Genomic DNA, 20,258 nt, shown 5'->3' on the forward strand with positions numbered 1-20,258 from the left:
TCAGTCTGTACCTCCTGTCAATGTGAATGTCCCTCCAGTAGTACAGGGCTTTATGACAAGGCAACTTGAGGATGATGCGTTTAAGACTCAGTTAGTTGCCGTGGTGAATGTCTTTTCGCAGCTGGTGTAGAATCCGAGGTTTATGGAATTCTTGCAAGCGCCACCAGTGCAACATCAAAATAGGCAACCTACGCCGCGTACAGAGCTTGTTGAAGCTCAAGCCCAGGTACTTCATGAGGCGCAGGAGGAAAGGGAACACTCGCATGTTGCGGAGTTGGGGGCTCCAAAGCAGGTTCCTCCCGTGCTTGAACAGGTGTCTAGAACGCCTATTCCACAGGTTATGCCAGTTCAGCCCGCCACCTTTCAGAGCCAGCATGCTGTCTTGAATGGACAGGGAGCTGGATACCAGGCTATGCACTCAGTTTTTCCACCACCCACGGTACATCTTGGGTATTTCGGGGGTGGATCAGTGTTCCAAAGTATGGCTGGTTATGCGTCTGGAAGTCAGTTGTACATGCCAGGAACAGTGTTCGGGGGTATGCAAGGCATCATGCCAAACCCCATGTATGGTACTATCGGCATGCAGCAAGGTTTCCACGGCAACCAAGGCCAGTTTGGGGTGCCACAGGGTCATTTTGGCATGGCTGGTTTTTCTGGACAGCAGCCAGATATCGCACCTCTGACGCAAAATGTGAATGGCCAACATGTGCCGATCATGCCTAGTACAGTGCCCATGTTGCAGACCATCCCGTATGACAACTTGGGGGCACTAGAGAAGCCGAAGGCTTATAAAGAAGATGGTGCAGCGGTAAAGTTCAGATGCTTCAGTGGTTTCGAGGACAAGACAAAGGCCCTCACTTTCCTCCAACAGTTTGATACAGCTTATGCGGGAGGGAATTTTACAGTGGCCTCGAAGGATAGGAAAGCTGCCACTTTCTTAAAGGACAATGCGCTTACATGGTGGACGACATTGTTAATGCAAGGACAGGCACCCGCCACTTGGGTTTACTTCAAGCAAATGTTTGCATCTGCTTGGCTATCAAATGAATTTGAAGCCGATGTCTTGACAGATTGGCACCAGCTTACGGCAGCTTCGTGCAAGAGGTTGCTGGAGTACAATAGGAGGTTTTGTAAAGCATTACTCTCAGTGACCTCCTACAGATTTGTGCCATTGACGGAGCAGATAGAGAAGTATTGTTGTGGGCTGCCTAAAGGGCTTCGCGATTACTGTACAAAGAACAGAGTGGCTACCCTTACTCAGCTTATGGAAGTTGCGAACACTGGTCTTGCCCTGTTGAAAGGAGAGGGCAGTGGATTTCCGAGCAGTGATAAAGGAGGGCAGCAAAAGAAAAATTCAGCAAAGAAGCCCTTTGTGAAGACGGCTCCTGATGCGCCACAGGGGTCAAAACAGGCCACCAAAGATAAGGATTCAGCTGGGACTTATGGAGCGCAGGCAAAGAAACAGAAAAGGAAGCCTTTTGTGCGCAAGTCGCTCGAGGAAAAGAAGGTCCTAATGGCTGAGAACAAATGCTTTATATGCGAGCAGCTTGGTCACTTTTCTATCAATTGTCCACAAAGGAAAAGGCCAGCTGACTCAGAGGATAAAGAAGACCAGAAAGGCAAGAAGCCAAAACCCACGGCAGGTTTAGTGCCAGACATGGTGGGTGATAGGCCCAACACAGATGCCAGTGAGTTATGCAGGGCATGGGGTAAAGTTAGGGATCAGACGGCACTCATCTTCTTTGATCCAGGTGCCAAAGCCAACTTTATCTCACCAGAGTTAGCTATGAAGCTCGGCATCAAAGCTGAAGAGATGGGGTACACCGTAGAGGCAGGGTTGGCATGTCCTGGCCACTTAGAGTGTGTTACTCCCATCATTGGAAAACTGCGTCTGCATATTCAGTCGTATGTGGACACTGAAGAGTTCTACATCATGCCGCTGGAAGGTTGTGACGCCTTGTTGGGGATCCCGTGGATGTTCCGAGTGCATGGAGTCTTGGATGCCTACAACAAAAAGATCACTGTACAGCATAGGGGCAAAACTCACATCTTGGATGTAAAGCTTAAAGGAGAGTCAGTCCCTATTGTATCTGCTTCTGCTATCACTTCTGTAATAAAGAATCATCTTTCTGTGTACTTGATTTTTGCACGTGATGTCTCAGATAGGGATCAGTCAAATTTATCTGTGTTAGATAAAGAAAGGTCTGCATTTTTGCAAAAGTTTAGTGACTGTTTTTCTGATTCATTACCGTCGCAATTACCGCCAGAGAGACCTGAGGACCATCGGATAGATTTGGTGCCAGGGTGTAGCCCACCAAATAGACCTCCCTACAGGGTTAGTGCGGCGCAGCAGAAAGAGATTATGGGCCAGGTTGAGGAGTTATTAGAGAAGGGGCTGATTCAGCCTAGTTCTTCACCCTGTTGCTCCCCAGTGCTCCTAGTGCAGAAGAAGGATGGCTCATGGCGCATGTGTATTGATTACCGTGCGTTGAATAAGAATACCATCAAGAATAGGTTTCCTATTCCTCGCATTGATGATATTCTCGATCGTTTAGAGGGTGCTGCAATTTTCAGCAGGATAGACCTGAAGAGTGGGTACCATCAGATTCGTATAAGCCCAGAGGATGTGCACAAGACTGCGTTTAGAACGACATTTGGTCTTTATGAGTTTCTAGTGATGCCGTTTGGGCTAACAAATGCTCCAGCCACGTTCAACAGAATGATGGACCGGATTTTCCGCTCGCATCAACAGTTTGTTGGAACATTCTTCGATGACATGATTGTGTATTCGAAGAATGAAGAGGAGCATAGGCGTCACTTGACCATTGTGTTCGAAGAGCTGCGCAGTCACTGGTTGCTTGTCAATCCTAAGAAAAGTGAATTCTTTCTTGAAGAGATCCACTTTCTGGGCCACATAGTCTCAAAGGATGGTGTAAGAATGGATCCCGCAAAGGTCGAAGCTATCAAGACATGGCCAGACTTGAAGAGTGTGCACGATGTCAGAAGCTTCTTGGGATTGTGTTCCTACTATAGAAGGTTTATCAGAAATTTTGCAGAGATAGCATCGCCTCTTCACGCATTGCAAAAGAAAGAGGTCACTTTCAAATGGACCCAAAAAGAGATTTCAGCTTTTAGTCTCTTAAAGGAAAAGTTGACTTCAGATCCAGTTATTGTTTTGCCAGATCTCAGGAAGTCATTTGTGGTCCAGTGTGATGCGTGTGGCAGTAGCATCGGAGCAGTGCTAATGCAAGATGGACGGGTAGTAGCCTATGAAAGCCGAATTTTGCAAGGGCCAGAGAGGACTATGCAAGTCTATGAGAAAGAACTCTTGGCCGTGATTCATGCGCTTTCTAGCTGGAAGCACTACCTCTTAGGTGCTGATTTTGTTGTCCAAACAGATCATCAGACCTTGCGATACTTCTTGACACAGTCAAAGTTATCCGAAAAGCATATGCGATGGGCAAACATTCTTTCCATGTTCCACTTCCAGATTATGCATGTGGAAGGCAAGAAGAATGTTGTGGCTGATGCGTTATCAAGAAAACCACAAATTTCAGCTGTGTCAATTCCTTATCATCATGAGTTAGATGACATGAAGGAACAGTATACTGCTGATGAAGATTTTGCAAGGATCTTTGAACAGTTACAAGAGGGGCAACATCACGAGCACTACCTCCTCAGAGATGGTTTTATGATGATGCATGGCAGACTTTGTGTCACTAGGCCACTGCGACATAAGGTCATGGAAGAGAGTCATGTCCCACCGTATGCAGGGCATCGTGGCATTGATGCAACAGTTAAAGCGGTAGAGACGTTCTTCTATTGGCCTACCTTGAGGAGAGATGTGGATGCCTTTGTGCGAGCATGCATAGTTTGCCAAAAGGTCAAGTTTGACAGGCAAAAGGCACCAGGGTTGTTACAACCACTGCCGATTCCGGATAAGCCATGGGAAAGCATTGCTATGGACTTTATCTTTGATCTTCCAAGGACGCCAACAGGGAATGATGGTATATGGACCATTATCTGCAGGTTTAGCAAGCAGGCCCATTTTATCCCTGTCAGGAAGAAGATAAAATCTCATCAGATGGCACGCTTGTTCATGTACAATGTGTTTAAGTACCATGGTATGCCACAATCGATTATCAGTGATCGTGATCCTCGCATGACCAGTTTGTTCTGGAGAGGATTGTTTGAGAACATGGGTACTACGCTCAAGTTCTCGTCTTCGTTTCATCCACAAACTGATGGACAGTCAGAAGAGGCTAATTCTACTATCTTAGATCTGTTGAAATGCTATGTGTCAGATAATAAAGGCAAGTGGGAACAGTATTTGCCTATGCTTGAGTATGCGTACAATAATACGGTGCATTCGTCTACTGGCAAAGCACCTTTTGAGATTGTTGAAGGTGGCAAAAATGTTCCTCCCATTTTGCATACAAAGGACAAGATCTTTGAGGCAGATCGATATGTTGAGAACATGGATGAGATGTATAAGAAGATTAAAGTTGCCTTGGAGAAGACTCAGGCAAAACAGAAAAAGGCTGCTGATCGTCACCGTCGTGAATTGCTACTATCACCTGGTGATTGGGTTCTCTTAAGGTTCGAAAAGGCAAGGTTAAAGAAGATGAAGGGCAAGGAACGGCTGTTTCCTAAGCTCAGCATGCGTTACTATGGGCCTTTTCAAGTGCTTGACAAGATCAGCGATGTGGCTTACAGGCTGAAATTGCCTGATGCATGGAAGATTCATAATGCGTTTCACGTGAGTCTTCTAAGACCCTTCGTGGGTGATGTGCCAGAAGATATGCCAGTTGAGGATCAGCCAGAAGTTGAGGAACTTGATGAGATCCTGGTACCTGAGCAAGTTTTGGCACATAAGGACAGAAAAGTTAAAGGACAAGTTGCAAGACGCTATTTGGTGAAGTTCAAGAACTATCCGCCTATGGATGCAAAGTGGATGGAAGAGCATGAACTGTCAGAGTCACCAAATGTATTGCAGCTTTACCTTGAAGCCTTTGGGTTACAGCCTACTTATGCCCCAACCCAACGTATGCAAAGGTGGGGTAATGATAGAGCTAGTACATCGAATGTACATATGAATTCAGTGCCATAGATGGAAATGGCAAAAGTATGAAGGCCTCATTAAGTCATTTGTATCTATGTATGTTACGACCTTTCTTGCGGATACATGCGATGATAAAAGAGTGTTAATAGCACAAGATCGTCAGTGGCGTGTATTTATGGTATGCAATCGAGGACGTTTGCGATTTCAAGAGGGGGGTATGTCACGAGGACGTGGCAGTTATTAACCATGTCACAGAGATGTGGCAACTGCTAACCTTGGTTGTTGGTTTCTTTCCAATGGGGTTTATTTTATTTGTTTAAGACCCTCTTTTTGAAGTAGCAAACGGTCGGACATTGTATGGCCAATGTGAACGGTAGATTCACCCGCAGACGGGAAGGGGTCGGCACTGGAATTCGTATGGTAAGAGGATGTCTAGGCTCAGAGCAAGATCATATAGGTCCCCCCATCGCACTTAGCAAGTTGGTGGATACTAGGAAGTGAACTCAATTAAGGCGTAAAGTCAAGGTGGGACTACCAACAAAAAGTATCCGACAGTTGGGCCACATTGCATTTTTGGATGCGGTCCCAATGAGGATAGATGGTCAGAAGACCAGTGGGAGCCCAACGGAAGCATCTCCTAAAATTTAGGGAACTGCTATTTTGGGCCACGAAATGTGTTCGCGTCATTACCTTCGGTATGACTAGGGGAACACTTTACAACTCTGCCGCGAAGTCAACTGACGCACCAGTTGAGATATTTTTAGCAGGGAAAGCCCAAACTCGGAAACTGGGCGACGTGTCAGCTTGTGAGCGATTCTGCCACTCTGGGAGGCAAAAACGAGCTGCATATCATCAAAGGGGGCGCCATTTTCAGACACAGGCGGATTGCAACAGGTACAGAAGCTATGGAATGCTTACCTTGCCCTCTATGCACAGTATGGTGACGGGAGTGATGCCCCGCACGCTACATACTGCTCTCTTTCTCCCCTACGTGCAGTTATGTGATGCCCCACAAGAGGGCTATTCATTTGACTGATGTACAGTTGTGTGGGTTCATGCTTTTGTGCTGAGGCAAGAGCCTCCTTGAGTAGGAACAGGGGTAGCTAGCTGCTGCTCCAAAGCAGGCACTGGTGAGGGTCATAACCTCACCTTACAGGTACAAAATCAGCGTTGTGTATGCGCTGTAAATTCACTGTTTTTCAGCCATACGGACGCCAGGATCATTGGGAATCGTGCCTCACTGGCAAAGGACAGTTAGGGGACTGTTTGGGGCTGAAAACAGGGCAAAAACCAGTAAATACAGCGTGCTTAATTTACTGTTTTTGGACAGGAATCAGAGGGTATACGACAGTGCAAGCGAGTTCCAGCGGGGGAATTGGTTTCGCGCAAGTTTTGGGGCTGTTATGTTGCCGAAAATTTGGCCAAATCAAATGGTATCTAGGTGGATACACGTGAAAGATTCCCAGGACCTTACCTTGTAATTTACCCTCCTAAAGAATAAAGAAATACCGAAAGGGGCGCCAATTTTGGGGCCTACAGGTTGTCGGCGTCTGCTCGGAGCATTCTAGCTTTCGAGCCGTGTGTGCGATTCAGTGTTAATTCCCATTACAGGTTCTCTTTACAAAGTGCTCTGTGTGTGTGTATAAAGTAAAGAATTTCGGGTGAAAGCCAACGCCTACCGCCCCACGGGCCGGTTTCAGTTAGTAGTCTGGCCGGGCGTCGTGCATGCCTTGCCAGCGTGCTCCGAATTTTCTGTCGTAGCCTCCGTCGATGCTGTGTAGTTCTTCGCAGTCGCGGGCGCCTGGATTTCCCTAGTTCAATCGCTCGGTCAATCAGTGTGCCTCTGGTGTGAGACGAGGGAGAGCTCTGCTGTGGGAGTGGCTCTTGCGGCTGTCTCGTGTCTGCTCTGAAGAACTCTGTGATCTGTCTTTGAGACTGGCTAGCCTCGCCATTCAGCAGGCTATCTCTATGTCTGCGCAGCTCGAGCAAGAACAAACCCAGACATCTCTGATCTTCGTATCCCATGACTCTTGAGAGTGGTCCAAAACCTTCTCTGAACAAGCAATGGAAGCGGCCTCGTATCTCGTAGTAGATGGGGCAGCGACATGTATAGTGTCGCTCTGTGTCAGGTTCCATGTTACACAAGGGGCATGTCCTGTCCTCTGTTGGTACTCCGCTGTATCTCCAAGTCTCAATCCGCAACTGGTGAGAAGATGTGCGTAACTGGCCAATAGCACATCGTATCCCATGAGACAAGTGGGTATCCATGTATCTGGGTCTCTCCACAAAACCATCTTCCATAAGCCGGAGAAGGTGGTCTTTGTAAAAAGCCATCTTCGTGCCCAATTCCTGTGCTGGTTGTATCCATGTCCTTCTGGTGTCTAGCTGGGTCAGGTCTTGGCGTATGAGCTTGGTGATCTCTGACTGTGTAAGGGTGAGAGATGGTGCATCAATGAGTAATGGAATGGTGGCAGCCGGTCTATGCTGAACCCATGTGCCTTAAACCATGATGTCATCTCCCCATACCAGCATGTTGTATCTCCTTGTATGGCTAATTGTCGAGAGGATTCAAGTGCTATGCGAGCATATCTTTCTCTAGGAAGTGCCCATGTGCGGTTTATGAAGGAGACCGATCTGGTGAGCGCCTCCACCACAAGTGGGGGGGCCGCTAGCTCTGCTCGGATAATGGCCCGTGGTACTGATGCCTTGGCTCTAATGAGCCGCGAGATCATAGAGACGAGAGGTTTCTCCATGTTCCCCCATCCATCTGAGCGACCCGTCCTCCCGTGGTGGTCCAGTGAAGGTCCCCATATCTCGGTTCCATAGAGCAATGCTGAAGCCACCAAGGTGTCAAAGAGCCAGAGCTTCGTCCGGGGCTCCTGAAACTGAACCTGCGAACACATCCTCTCCAGTCTACCCAATGCTGTGTGGGCTCTAGTAAGTCTGGTTTTTGCTGCTCTTCTGAGCGAGAATGTAGGTCCGCTAAAAACCACTCCAAGGTAAGTGTAAGCGTCTATGTACTCCACAGTCTCCTGGCCGTATGTGAGTGTAGGTGCTGACCTCGTGATCCACTGTGGGGTGGTATTAAACACCATAACCTTGGTTTTACCCAGGTTGACAGACAAACCACTTTCGTGGGCAAACGTATGCAGAGCATCCAATTGACGTTGCATTCCCTCTGGGGATTCGGAGATCAACACTATGACATCAGCATATAACAAAAGTGGAATCCATGTCCCTGCCAATTGAGCACCTTTATCCCCATCGCTGTCAATGTAGTCAGAAATCTCATCCACATACATACCGAAAAGAGTGGGAGAGAGCGGGCAGCATTGCTTCACCCCAATAGTGGAGTGAACCGGTGTAGAAAGTCCCTTCGGGGTGCGTGCATGCCCTACTACTGATCAGTACAATGCCATGATCCCTCAAATGAGTTCTGTGGGTACTCCCATTTCCTGTAATCTGCACATCAGTCTAGCTCTGGGTACCGTGTCGAAAGCTTTGCGGAAGTCCACAAAGCTACAATAGATCCGTCTCCCATGAGATCTGCCTTCCTCGATGATGGCCCTGAGTGTTAGGATATGGTCAAGAGTAGAGAAGCCTCTCCTGAATCCTGCCTGCCCAGTTGCACGTATTCCTTCCCTCTCGGCCCATCTACTCAGCTGTTGCTCAAGAATAGATGCATACAACCGTGCCAGTGTGTGCCCAATCATAATAGTGCGATAATTCCCAGGCTCCATGGGGTCTCTTGATTTGAAGATAGGTACGATTGTAGATAGGCTCCAAGTGTCCGGTAGGCCCTCACACATGGCACGGTTAAACATAACTGCTAGAAGCTTTGCTAGTAGGTCTTTGGCATGCATGAAATACTCAGCTACTAGGCCCTCTTGATCATATGCTCTCCCAGTCTTCATCCTGTCAATGGCTTTCTTCACCATCTCAGCAGTGAAAAAGACACATGTATGTGGACATGGGTCGGGGGGGGTGGGGAGGGGCGGCTGTCCAGGTACTGTGTACAAAGATGATGCGTACTGACCCCAGGTCTCTGTGGAGGAAATAGCAGGGGGGGGGGGGGGGGGGGGGGGGGGGGGGGGGGGGACTGCTCATGAAAGAGCCGCCACGCCTCACACGAGTCTTGACTCAAGAATAGCTGATATAGATCCTGCTCGAGTCTAGCCAAAAAAGCCCTCTTCTTTCGCTGCACCAGGCGTCGGAAGTCCATCTGTGACTGTCTGTGAGTGACGTCCCCCAACAGCACCTCCCTCTGAAGTCTGGCTCTAGTCTGGCGGCACTCCTCATCGTACTAGCTGTTCTGAGGTATGCTCCCAAATCGGCAGCACTGCTCAGGTTGGGTGTGTGGGTATGCTTCAACTGCTGCCTCATGTAATGTTTGTGTCAATATAGTAGTTAGCTCCTCCAGAGGTCGCCCCGGGTCCTCAGTGCATAGGCGTCTGTAGATTCCGTCCATGTATACAGAGTCCGTCTCCCTTGTGAATGTGTAGCGAGTAGGGGCTGCTACTCGTGGCCTGTGTGCTGCACTGAAATGGAAGGAGATGGTCATTGACACCAGAGCATGATCCACCGCCACCCCGACCGGTCTGGGCCCAACTGTGAGATCCTCGATACTAGAGATGAGATTCGGTTGTGCCATGACATAGTCCACCGTGCTGGCTCCATGTCTGTGTGGGAAGCATGTAAAGCCTCCCACAGCAGGAAATCTCTGTAGGCCGTTCAAGATGGCCAATCCATGTGCAGTGCCCATGTCTATCAGGTGTCGCCCATACTCAGTATATTCCATATCGTGTGATAGTCTGGAAAGGCCCGTCTCTGCCACATCTATCTCTCTTAGCATCTCCTCTGAAGTATCATAAAACACTGCCTGGTGATGGGCAATCCTAGCATTGAAGTCCCCGAGGATGATAATGTCACCGTCCCTAGAGAACTCCCATATGTCATCATCCAAAATAGAGAAAGGGGACTGTCCTCTGGGTGGTGCATAAACTGATGTACTCAGGGGAAAGTAACAAATAGCTAGATAGAGGTATCTGCCTGTCTCTGCTTTTAGTCTCACCCACATGTACCTAGCCTGCTCGTCCCTGCGGGCTATATGTATCAGTGGCTGCAGATCCTCTCTAAATAACACTGCCACTCCTCCCGAGCCCCACCCTCTGTGCTCTGAGCGTGTCTCCTGTCTGTAGGCTGTCTCCCACCTATATCCACTGATGTGAGGCATGGATTGCCCAGGGGCCTGGTGTGTCTCAGAGTAGAAGATGATGTCTCTTCCAGTAAAGCTATCCTCAAAAGCACCCACATCAAGACGCATAGATCCATTGCAGTTCCAGGCAGCTACTTTGAGCGTGGTCCCATAAGCCTCGCACCGTCATGTGGAGCGGCGCTCAAGTATTACCGCTTTTCCGTCTCGGTAAAAAGCGATCTTGCCTTTTCCCCTTGCCGCTCTAATCTCCGGCATTACTTCCTGCATATGAGCGATCTGCGAGAGGGTGAGATCGTCCCCAAGAAAGATGCCAGTCTCTTTAAGAGTTGGTCTTTTCTTCAAGAATGACTTCTTTGCTTCCATGGAGAGAGAGAGAGAGAGAGAGAGAGAGAGAGAGAGAGAGAGAGAGAGAGAGAGAGATTTTTGTGGTTTTTGTTCATGCAGGAACGAGGAGGCCATGCAGCCATACAACAATGCATTCTACACATGTCAATGGCAGAGATGACAAGATGTAGAACACCCCCCAAAGTGGTGATAAGTGAGGCAAGTTTTCAAAGTGGTCTTTTTATGTTTTGATAATTGTAGCAAACCTAAGCTCAAGCTGCAATGTGATCTATCTGTATTGTGTTGGCACTTGGAACAATGATGTTTGTCATAGATTGTACTATGCTTAATGCATTGGAAAAAAGGTGGTTTTTTTTGAAAGTGACTATGTTTGCTTTAACAAACATTGGTGAGTTCCATTGTACAAACCGTTGCCTTTGAGGTGTGTCGGGTGAGTAAACAGTTTCCATAATACATGACAATACATTGAACGTTACACTACATAGTCAATGATATATGCACAGGCACATAAAAGAGGGAAAAAATGAAAGAAGATTCTGCTCTTAGTAGTCTTGTTTATGGTGCAATGGCCTATTTGATGTCTCAAGGCACATCGGATTGGTGCAAGGTGGATCAAAGGTGACAAGGTGTGCATACAGCCATGCAAGGGATTCCTCATTGAGCAAGAGGTTATAACAGCCTTTGATTCAAGTGACTCTCTACCCTTTGATAGGTTCACCATGGCTGCAACCTTGCATTATCCGTGTCTTTCCCCCCCCTTGTTGAGGCCAATGCTTTACTCCAATTGATAGGAGTCTCTTATCATAGAAACACAATTCTCTTGGGTTTGTTCCTTTTGCGTAAGAGAGCCCTTATGTCTAGATAAGGAGAGATTGAGAGATGAAGGTATTTGTGGGGGTGAGTTTTGGTTTGCTTGTGTCATTGGGTGGTGGGGTGGATGGTTGTGTGGGTGCTTGCTTTTCCCTGTTTGTGGGATATTCTTAGGTTAAAGAATTGGGTGGTGTGAGCAGTCTGTCGTTGTGGTGGTTTCTCCCTCTGACAGTATTGTCCGCGGGGTTGAAGATGTGAACTAAAAATTGCCTCATCATTGACTTGTAAGGTTGTTTGCAGATCGGTGTTAACTCTTGTTCAGTTCATTGACTTGTGGTGTGCTCTGAAGATGCTTATCAAGGCTCGGTGTATCTGTTTCTGTGTTGTCTCTTCTACACAGAATTGACTTCTCATGGGCTTTGAAGATGCTTATGCAAAGCTCAGTGTATCTGTTTCTCTTTGGTGGTTTTTGTTGTTTCAAGATCTTCAGTATGGGCTGTGTTATTGTGGTGTGGACGGTACTCCAACTTTATCCTGTCCTTGTGGTGTGTGCCTTGGGTTAGTCTAGGGAGTTATCAAAGGATGTCTTCTCGACTGCTTGGGGCTGTATTGGAGTCATCAGCCTCTTTAGTTTCGGATTCTCCTTGCATACACGTATATTGATACCTGTACTAATCCATTGGGTTATCCCCTTAGCTCTGTGTTCCTTGGAGATTTTGATGGGTCAATTTTATAAATGGAAGTTTCTATTGAGAGAGAGAGAGAGAGAGAGAGAGAGAGAGAGAGAGAGAGAGAGAGAGAGAGAGAGAGAGAGAGAGCTCCCCACCTTGAGCTACCACCGTACTTTTAATTGTGGTAGTCGCTTAAGCTTTACAGAACTGCAGGTACTCTACTTGGCCGCCTTCACTAGATGTCTGTTCCCCTCTTATGTCACCTGTGCTCTTGCGACGATTCCCTCACTTTCGTTTTGTTCTTTCTTTTTGCGCAGGTATTTTTCTTTGTTTCTCATGGTTTCTGTTTGTTTAGCTTTCTTGCTTGTATGCGCCTTATTTCTTTTGTGTTTGATGCTTGTGCTTGTGAATCTTCATGTGCTTGGGGTGAGTGTGTTTTTCATGACTGCTTGTGGTTGAGGTGTGTGTGCGTGTATGTTTGCCTATTCTCCTTGTTTACTACTTGTTCTTTTTTGTTTTTTCTCTTGTTTGATGGGTGATTTAGGTTTGGAATTGGTTTGCTGGGTATGGGCTGGGCTGTTCCTACCTCGCCTTTTTGGTGCAGAGTCTTCTTGTTGCGGTGATGTCTCTTCTGTTTGGTTGCGCTGTTGTATACGGCCTTGGAGATGTGGAGTTGGCTATCGGAGATTCTTTGGTAGAGTTTCGGCCTACTCTCGACGTCAGGGTGGCCTGTTTTTGCTTCAGCTCTCTGCTACTTTCTTCCGTGACTCCCCTGCTCCTAGCTTTTGTTGTATCACCCATCTTTTGTAACTTTGCATCAGTTTTTCCCCTATGGTTTGTAATCATTGAACATCTCAAGGGTTTTTCACTATCAGATCCGTTATGTGTGTATGCCACGATGGTTGCTTAAGGTTTACAGAAACGCAGGTGCTCTACTTGGCTGCCTTCACTAGATATTTGTTCCCCTCTTATGTCACCCGTGCTGCCTGTGACGATATGTTTGTTTTCGTTATGTTTGATGTTCTTACGTAGGTGTTTTCCTTTGTTTCTCATGGGCTTTGTTTGTTTAGCTTGCTTGCTTGTATGTGGCTTATTTCATTTGTGTGTGATACTGGTGCTTGTGGGTTTGCATATGCTTTGGGTGAGTGCGTACTGCATGACTGCTTTTGGTTGAGGTGTGTGTGTGTGTGTGCGCGCGCCTGTTTTGCGTGTTTACTGCTTGTTCATTTTTGTTTCTTCTCCTGTTTGATGGGTGATTTAGGTTTGGAATTGGTTTGGTAGGTGTGGGTTGGTGGGTGTGTTGGGGGGTGCCTGACCTTCAGATTTGCACCATACACTGCTAGTGCTTGCAGGTTGAAGAATGTCATAGCCCTGTTGATCATTGCCAGGGATGGCTAGAGGCTCTCTCCCAGATTTCTTGTGCAGAGTCTTCTTGTGGCGTGATGCCTTTTCTGATGGGATGCGCCGTTGTATACAGCCTTGGAGATTTGGAGTTGGCTATCAGAGATTCTTTGGTGGAGTTTTTGGCCTCCTCTCGACGTCATGGTGGCCTATTTCTGCTTCAGCTCTCTGCTACTTTCTTCCCTCACTCCCTTGCTCCTAGCTTTTGTTGTATCACCCATCGTTTGTAACTTTGCATCACTAGTAGTTTTTCCCCTATGGTTTAAAACCATTGAATATCATAGGGGTTTTTTCACTATCAGATCCGTTATGTGTGTATGCCTTCGGGCTGATGAAATGCCTTTAGGCTTGTAATTTTGATTACGTAATACAAAAGGGTACAAGCCCCACTTTTTTTGGGGGGGGGGGGAGAGAGAGAGAGAGAGAGAGAGAGAGAGAGAGAGAGAGAGAGGACGGGATTGCCCTAACGCATGGAAGCTGAAACCCTAGCCGCATAGTTGTTGAACCTAAGCCCTCCAAACTCTAACCCTAATTACACTCCCGCTCCTCCTTTCAGGTGTTGCTATTGTTCTTGGGTGCAAAAGCATCGTCTTTCCTGCCGCCCATCGCTTCCGTTGAAGCCCGTCTTTGCAGTCGTGTAGAGATGCAGCCGTCTGCAATAGCCGCATCTCACTACATCCCTTCCGTTGCCTCTAGCAGCCTCACTTGCCACCTTACCTGCAAGCAACCATCACCCTTCATCGCCTATAACAGTGGTGCCCCAGTTACTCCCTATTTAGCCTGTTGCCGCCTTGCCCCCCCCCCCCCCCCCCCCCTCTAGTCCCTTGCACCTGCATTCACCACATCATCTGCCTTGCTTTGGTAGATTTGGTGGTTTTGTCACTCACGGTAGCAGGCCATTGTGGGTAGAGGTATTATTGTGCCAGGCAGGGCTCAATCGATTACTATGCAGGTTCAGGGTTGCCTCATGGGTTTTCTGAACGTATATGCGCCCAATGTGGCAAGTATTCGAGCAGAGTTTTGGTCTCATATTGTAGAGTCTTTGCCGCTTGCAAAGCAGTGGTTTGTTGGGGGAGACTTCAACATGCTGGAGGACTCCTCTGACAGGATTGGAGGTGGCCATGCTACTTTGCACGGGGTTGAGTTGGCAGCTTGGGAGTGTCTATGTATGACTTGGAAGGTTTCTGATGTTTGGTAGCACTTTGGCTTTGTGAGGCCCCAAGAAAACTTTTCTTTCTCTTGATCTGACTGCAGAGTAGGAGGAGTGAATCCATCTTGAATAGATAGCTTCTACGCCAACGACCACATTTGTGACATGGGGGGATCTGTTTGCATCCTACTTTTTCCGACCATGCGTCAATGATTCTTACTGTGATATGGAGAGGGGATGCGATGCTACGCATCCCTCAGAGGATCTTGCTGGATCCAAAGCTTAGAGAGCGAGTGGAGGCACTTCGGATAGAGAGCTTGGACACGTAGGATACCCTTGCTGGTAGAGTGGCCTCTGGACTGGCTGAGCTTAGTCACTTCTTCCTCGAGGAGTCTGCAGCTCGCTTGGTTGCCAGGGAGGAGAAGAAGCGTCTCCAACGGGGCATTGTTTACTTGCAGAGGATGCAGGAGCAACATCTAGACAGTCCTTGGTTGGAGGAGCAGATGCATCAAGATGAGAGGAGTTGGCTAGCATTGAGGAGCGGCGTCATGAGTTTGCCTTCCATCGGCAGGCATCTCAGTGGACCCAGGTGGGTGACAGAGTTACTGGGGAGTTTTTTGAGACGGTGGGGCCCCACCATGCGCACACCAGTGTCAGCTAGCTAAGGAGACCGGATAGGTCAGTTGCTTCAGAGCCTAAGGAGACCCGACAGGTCAGTTGCTTCAGAGCCTGAGGATATGGTTGCATTTGCTACTGATTTTTACCGTGATCTGTTGTCAGCTGAGCCTCAGTCAGAGCGTCAAGATGCATGCAGAGAGAAGGTTTGGGTACAGATATCTGCCTTGCCTTGTAACTGAAGAGATGTGACAGAGAGTTGAGCTTCCCCTCCACCTAGAGGAGCTCCATGAGGCCCTTAGAGCACTCCCTAGAGGTAGTTGTCCAGGAGAGGATGGTTTGACTTCCAACTTTTTCTTGCAGTAATGGGACTTGCTTGGTCCAGATCTTTGCAGCGCATTCCAGTACGTTGTGCACATTGGCGAGATGCCTGACAGCATGAGTGAGGCTCCTTGAATGAGATTCGACAGTGGCCACTCATCACCATCCTCAACTTAGCCTACAAAATTCTAGCAAAGGCTGTGAGCTTGAGGATTCATTCAGCCACTACTAGAGAGCATTATACATGGGACCCAGACAAGTTTTGTCAAGGAGCATAGTATCCTTAACAACATCTTCACTTTTTGGGAGGCGTCTGCCCTCGTGCGTCTTCGAGGAGAGGATTTGGTGATACTCCTTCTCAATTTTGAGAAGGCCTACATGACTGGGACTTCTTGGAGGGCACTCTACGTAGGATGGGTTTTTGAGATGCTTGGATCAGAGGTGTGTCAGCTCTCTACAAGCGTGGGCACAGTCAGGTGCTCTTGGTAGGGGGAAGAGGGGAACGCTTCATGCTCACGGGTTCAATCAGACAGGGTTGCCCTTGTCACGGGACGGGCACACGTGTCAATAGAAAAGAACAGACTGAACAGACTCTTAGCACTTCAATAACAACTAAACCGAAAGAGAGAGAGAGAGAGAGAGAGAGAGAGAGAGAGAGAGAGAGAGAGAGAGAGAGAGAGAGAGAGAGAGAGAGAGAGAGAGAGTCACGGAGTGGCGAAATTCCACCCTAGAGAGTATTGGCCCCAAACGTTTGTGTTCCTTTCGGTATTTCTTTATATTGCTTCAATCAAGTACAATGCTGGTACTCCAATCCCTGCATCTTCACACTTAAGTATGCCCGAGATTCTGATTCGAGAATTAGCCCTCTGCACTAATTTAAAGGCCCTTGGCCTTGAAAATCAGTTACATGAAAAGCTGTCAAACTCAAAAGCAGCTGGTTCGAAAAGCACTAGCGCCAAAAGGTGTCAGCGCGTTTTGCGGACATCCACAGCTTCCATATTAGCATGTTAGCGCAAATTGTGGACGTCCATGCAGTTGCCACGTCAGCATGTGAGCATGAAGTCCAGGATTCCGTACAAGCTGCCATGTCATCAGTTTGTGACATCCCCCTAGATCCCTTCCTCTTTTTGTTCTATGAGCCTTATACCTGGAGGGCCAGGAGGCCAATCTGCACAGGTGTGAGCAGGCTCTTGAGGTGTTTTGTTGTGCTTCAAAAGCACTCATCAACTGGAGGAAGACAATAGCTTTCTAGGTTGGCAATACTCCTACGCCTGATTGGTCGCCAGGGGAGGGTTTTATTCCCCTAGGGACTGCAATTCGTTTTTTGGGTTGTCGGGTTGGCCTTGACTTGTCCCTTGAGCAACAGACTGCTCCCCTCCTCCTGATCATTAGGAGGAAGTTGCTGCATTAGAGCTCGGCACGGCTCTCTTTTGCAGGCAGGTTCTGTTGGCTATTATGTGGTACATCATGTCTTGCTGGATCTTCTCGAGCTCCTGCATCAGCCAGCTAGAGAGGCTGATCAAGAACTTTCTTTTAGCAGGGCGCGACACCCAGTTAGCCCGGGCCAAAGTAGCGTGGCAAGTCATCACCTTACCATGTTCTCAGGGGGGTTGGGGATCATAGACCATCACAGCAGAACAGAGCTCTTCTCGGGAAGTTTGTTGTTAGAGGATTGCTTCTAGGGGAGGAGCCTTTGAAGGAGTTGTTGCTTCACTGGCTTTGAGCTCGAGTCCCTCATGCAGGAGGCCCTTGGAGCCCTTCCATTAGGTAGATCTTTACAGAGATGCGCAGAGGCAGGAGGTTGAAGGATCGGTTTGCTGCGAGCGTGCTTCGGTCTTGGGAGTAGCTGTGGCCTAGAGAAGCACCAGCCCACTTGCACGGAGGAGCGCTTGAGACAGCCCCTTGTTTGAAACCCCATGGTTAGCACTCAGAGAGGCCACCTCGTTGGTAGTAGGCCTAATGTTTCTTGGGGTCCCATGGCAGAGGACCCAGCCCGCACTCCCGACGCGACTGGCTTCAGTTTTCAGGTTTGCCTGAGGAGGTACATAGCATCCAACTACGAGGCATGAGAGGGGTGCAGAGCATGTGCCAGGACATTACAGAGGCTTTACCAGCTGATTGACTCACCCCTCTAAAGAGAGCAGCTCCCAGATGGATGGGGGCCTTCACGCGACTGGAGGTCCTCATCACGGTTCGTGCTTGCTCGAAGTCTCAGTAGAGGCTCTACAGGTTGCAAAGTGCTGTTTTCAGAGGATACGAGTAGTGGGCATCTATGGGAGGACTCACCTAGCAGATCTTGAGACAGGCCACTGGCGGCTAAAAGAAAGTTCTTGATCAGCCTCTCTAGCAGGCTGATCCATTAGCTAGAGAGGCTCACCTAGCAGATCTTGAGACAAGCCACTGGCGGCTTTGGGCTTGGGAGAGCTGCCCTTTGGCACGAGTGCAGTGGGATCCTATAGAGTAGTTTTGGAGAGACCCCTTCTCTTCAGTCGATCACCCTAGGATCGCCTTCTTTTAGTACACTGTTCGACTTGGGCGCCACATACTGGCAGCACGGAGAGAGGCTCATCCTGCTGCAGCACTTCATTGGCAGGAGGAGGCTCTCACAGCTGAGTTCTTGTCAGGTTTTGGGAGCGGTTGTGGGACTCGAGACAGCCGAGGTGAGTCACTTTGTTCTAGTGGCTAGTTAGTTGCACACTGAGCTACAACAATGGGGAGCTGGCTAGTACATAGTGGCTTTTTGGTAGCCTGTGCAGCTTGTGACCATCCTTTGGAGAGTCAGTGTCATTGTCTGTGGGAATGGCACAGCATGTTTGGCTTCGGGTTCTTCAACTGATGCAAGCTCTTGCCACAATGCGACAATACACTTGAGGTGGTGCAGCTTGGTCCACCCTCACGGACCCTACGCTCCATTTTGAGCTAGCCTCCACCAGCAGAATGATAGTGATCCAAGGGGGTCGACCTACACTTCAGCCTGCCATAGAGCTTACCCCCCAGGAGTGGTGTAGAGAGAGAGAGAGAGAGAGAGAGAGAGAGAGAGAGAGAGAGAGAGAGAGGTGTTGGGAGCTCGTGTGTGGCCTGACGCTCTGGTTCGTTTGGCGGGCCCATTGCTTCCACATCTACGAGGCTCGTCCTATTCCACCAGCAGAGACTGTTTGTGACTTTTGGTTGGAGTTGATTCTTATTCTCAAGGGTCAATTCGAGAGACTTCAGGGCAGCTCCGACCGCATGCGCGAGCGCAGAGAGGCTTTCCTGCGACTCTAGCGCCCAGGGCCTTTCTTCACCATGGTCCAGGGTGCTTGGCACTACCGGCCACCTGTGTGGCTCTTTCCTCCTCCCATTTTGTGATTTAGCCTCATTGAACATGTTTTGTTTACTCACTGGGTGAGTCTCCCCATGCTTTTGATGTAGCCCTCTTTAGTAGAGGTGGTTTGTAGCCCTATGGGCAGTTCTATTAACTAATGGAAGGATCTTTTTTTGGAAAAATATAAATAAAAGAGGGTACCTATAATGAGCATCACATAATACATCATCTCAAGACATATGGGGAGGGGTACAATCACATGAGTGCTAATGAGGTGTACAATGGAGAAAGTATTCAATGGTGATCATCCCATGAACCTCTCACATAGTTCTCTTGAGTATGGCCTCAATGTCCTCCATAGTCAGCTCTTTGGGGGCTGTGGTTGATGTGGCTCAACGATGCTCCATATATATATATATATAGAGAGAGAGAGAGAGAGAGAGAGAGAGAGAGAGAGAGAGAAGAGAGAGAGAGAGCTTTGAATCACAGGCAGTGGAGCTGGGAGAGCGCTTCATGGATGTGCGCTCTGCTCGAGTCATTCATGGGTGCCTTGGGAGTTTTACAGAAAGTGCATACTACAAGGACAGACAAAACGAAGTAAACAGGCAGTGAATGGAGGTTTAAAAAAATCATCCAAGCTCCAAAATTATGAAAAGGGTTATCACTCATCTTGAAAGAAAGATAGAGTCTACCAACTCTCAACTTGGTAGGGGTAGTTGGGCCCAATGGCAAGTTGTGGATGAGGTTCTGGTTATGGGTAAGGAATAGAGGCCTCGCCAGATAGCCATTTCTATATCTCCACTGATTACAAGAATGTCAAAGATATGGCAGGTTTCAAGTACTGCAGGTCGAGTACTTCCAAGGCAAGGTGAAGTCAGGAGCAGAGACCGACATCGGCAGATTTTTATTCTAAAAGGATTTTGATAACACTGCCTTCTGTAAATTGAAGCCTATGGCAACTCTTATGCCACGAGTGTTAAGACAAGGAAAGGTGCATTTTTTTGTCATGTTGTAACATGCTAATTCAGCTTCTTTGAATTCTTGTTAACACTTCTTACATCTTTGAAGGCACTTGTGATATTGGTTTAGCAAGTCGTTCTTTCATTTGCGGCGTCATAGAATCATTTCGACTGCACTTTTCCCTCTTGATCAAGGAGTTTCAAAATTGATGTATCCCCAAATCAGGAATAATAGTAGGCTTATTCAAACAGCAAAATGGCCTGATTAAGGTTTTTGCAGATGAGGGATGACACGAGTATTGCGTGAGTTTCAGATGACCTTTCTTTCCAGAAAATGTGCGCCAACGAGGTTCTTTGGTTGTTGTGAAAGCTTTGTTGGATGCCCTTGGGCATTGTATAGTCTAA

General features: G+C 48.1%; 1 protein-coding gene and 1 long non-coding RNA gene across 2 annotated transcripts in view; both read left to right on the top strand.

Moving 5' to 3' along the window:
- LOC147432322 (antitermination NusB domain-containing protein) overlaps positions 1-19,998 on the top strand; it is a 67,483-nt gene extending 47,485 nt beyond the window's left edge. Inside the window, exons 6-7 of the mRNA XM_086492304.1 lie at positions 10,722-10,824; positions 19,388-19,998. Coding sequence (XP_086348430.1) covers positions 10,722-10,824; positions 19,388-19,506 — 222 coding nt within the window. The 3' untranslated portion in view covers positions 19,507-19,998. The remainder of the gene's footprint in view (positions 1-10,721; positions 10,825-19,387) is intronic.
- LOC147432323 (uncharacterized) lies at positions 10,833-16,298 on the top strand. Its single transcript, XR_015185550.1, has 2 exons — positions 10,833-12,420; positions 12,648-16,298. It is a non-coding gene; the product is annotated as an uncharacterized LOC147432323 (long non-coding RNA).
- Positions 19,999-20,258: the final 260 nt, after the last annotated feature.

This window comes from Adiantum capillus-veneris, chromosome 20 (assembly GCF_014529385.1).
Source record: "Adiantum capillus-veneris isolate H3 chromosome 20, ASM1452938v2, whole genome shotgun sequence".
NCBI lineage: Eukaryota > Viridiplantae > Streptophyta > Polypodiopsida > Polypodiales > Pteridaceae > Adiantum > Adiantum capillus-veneris.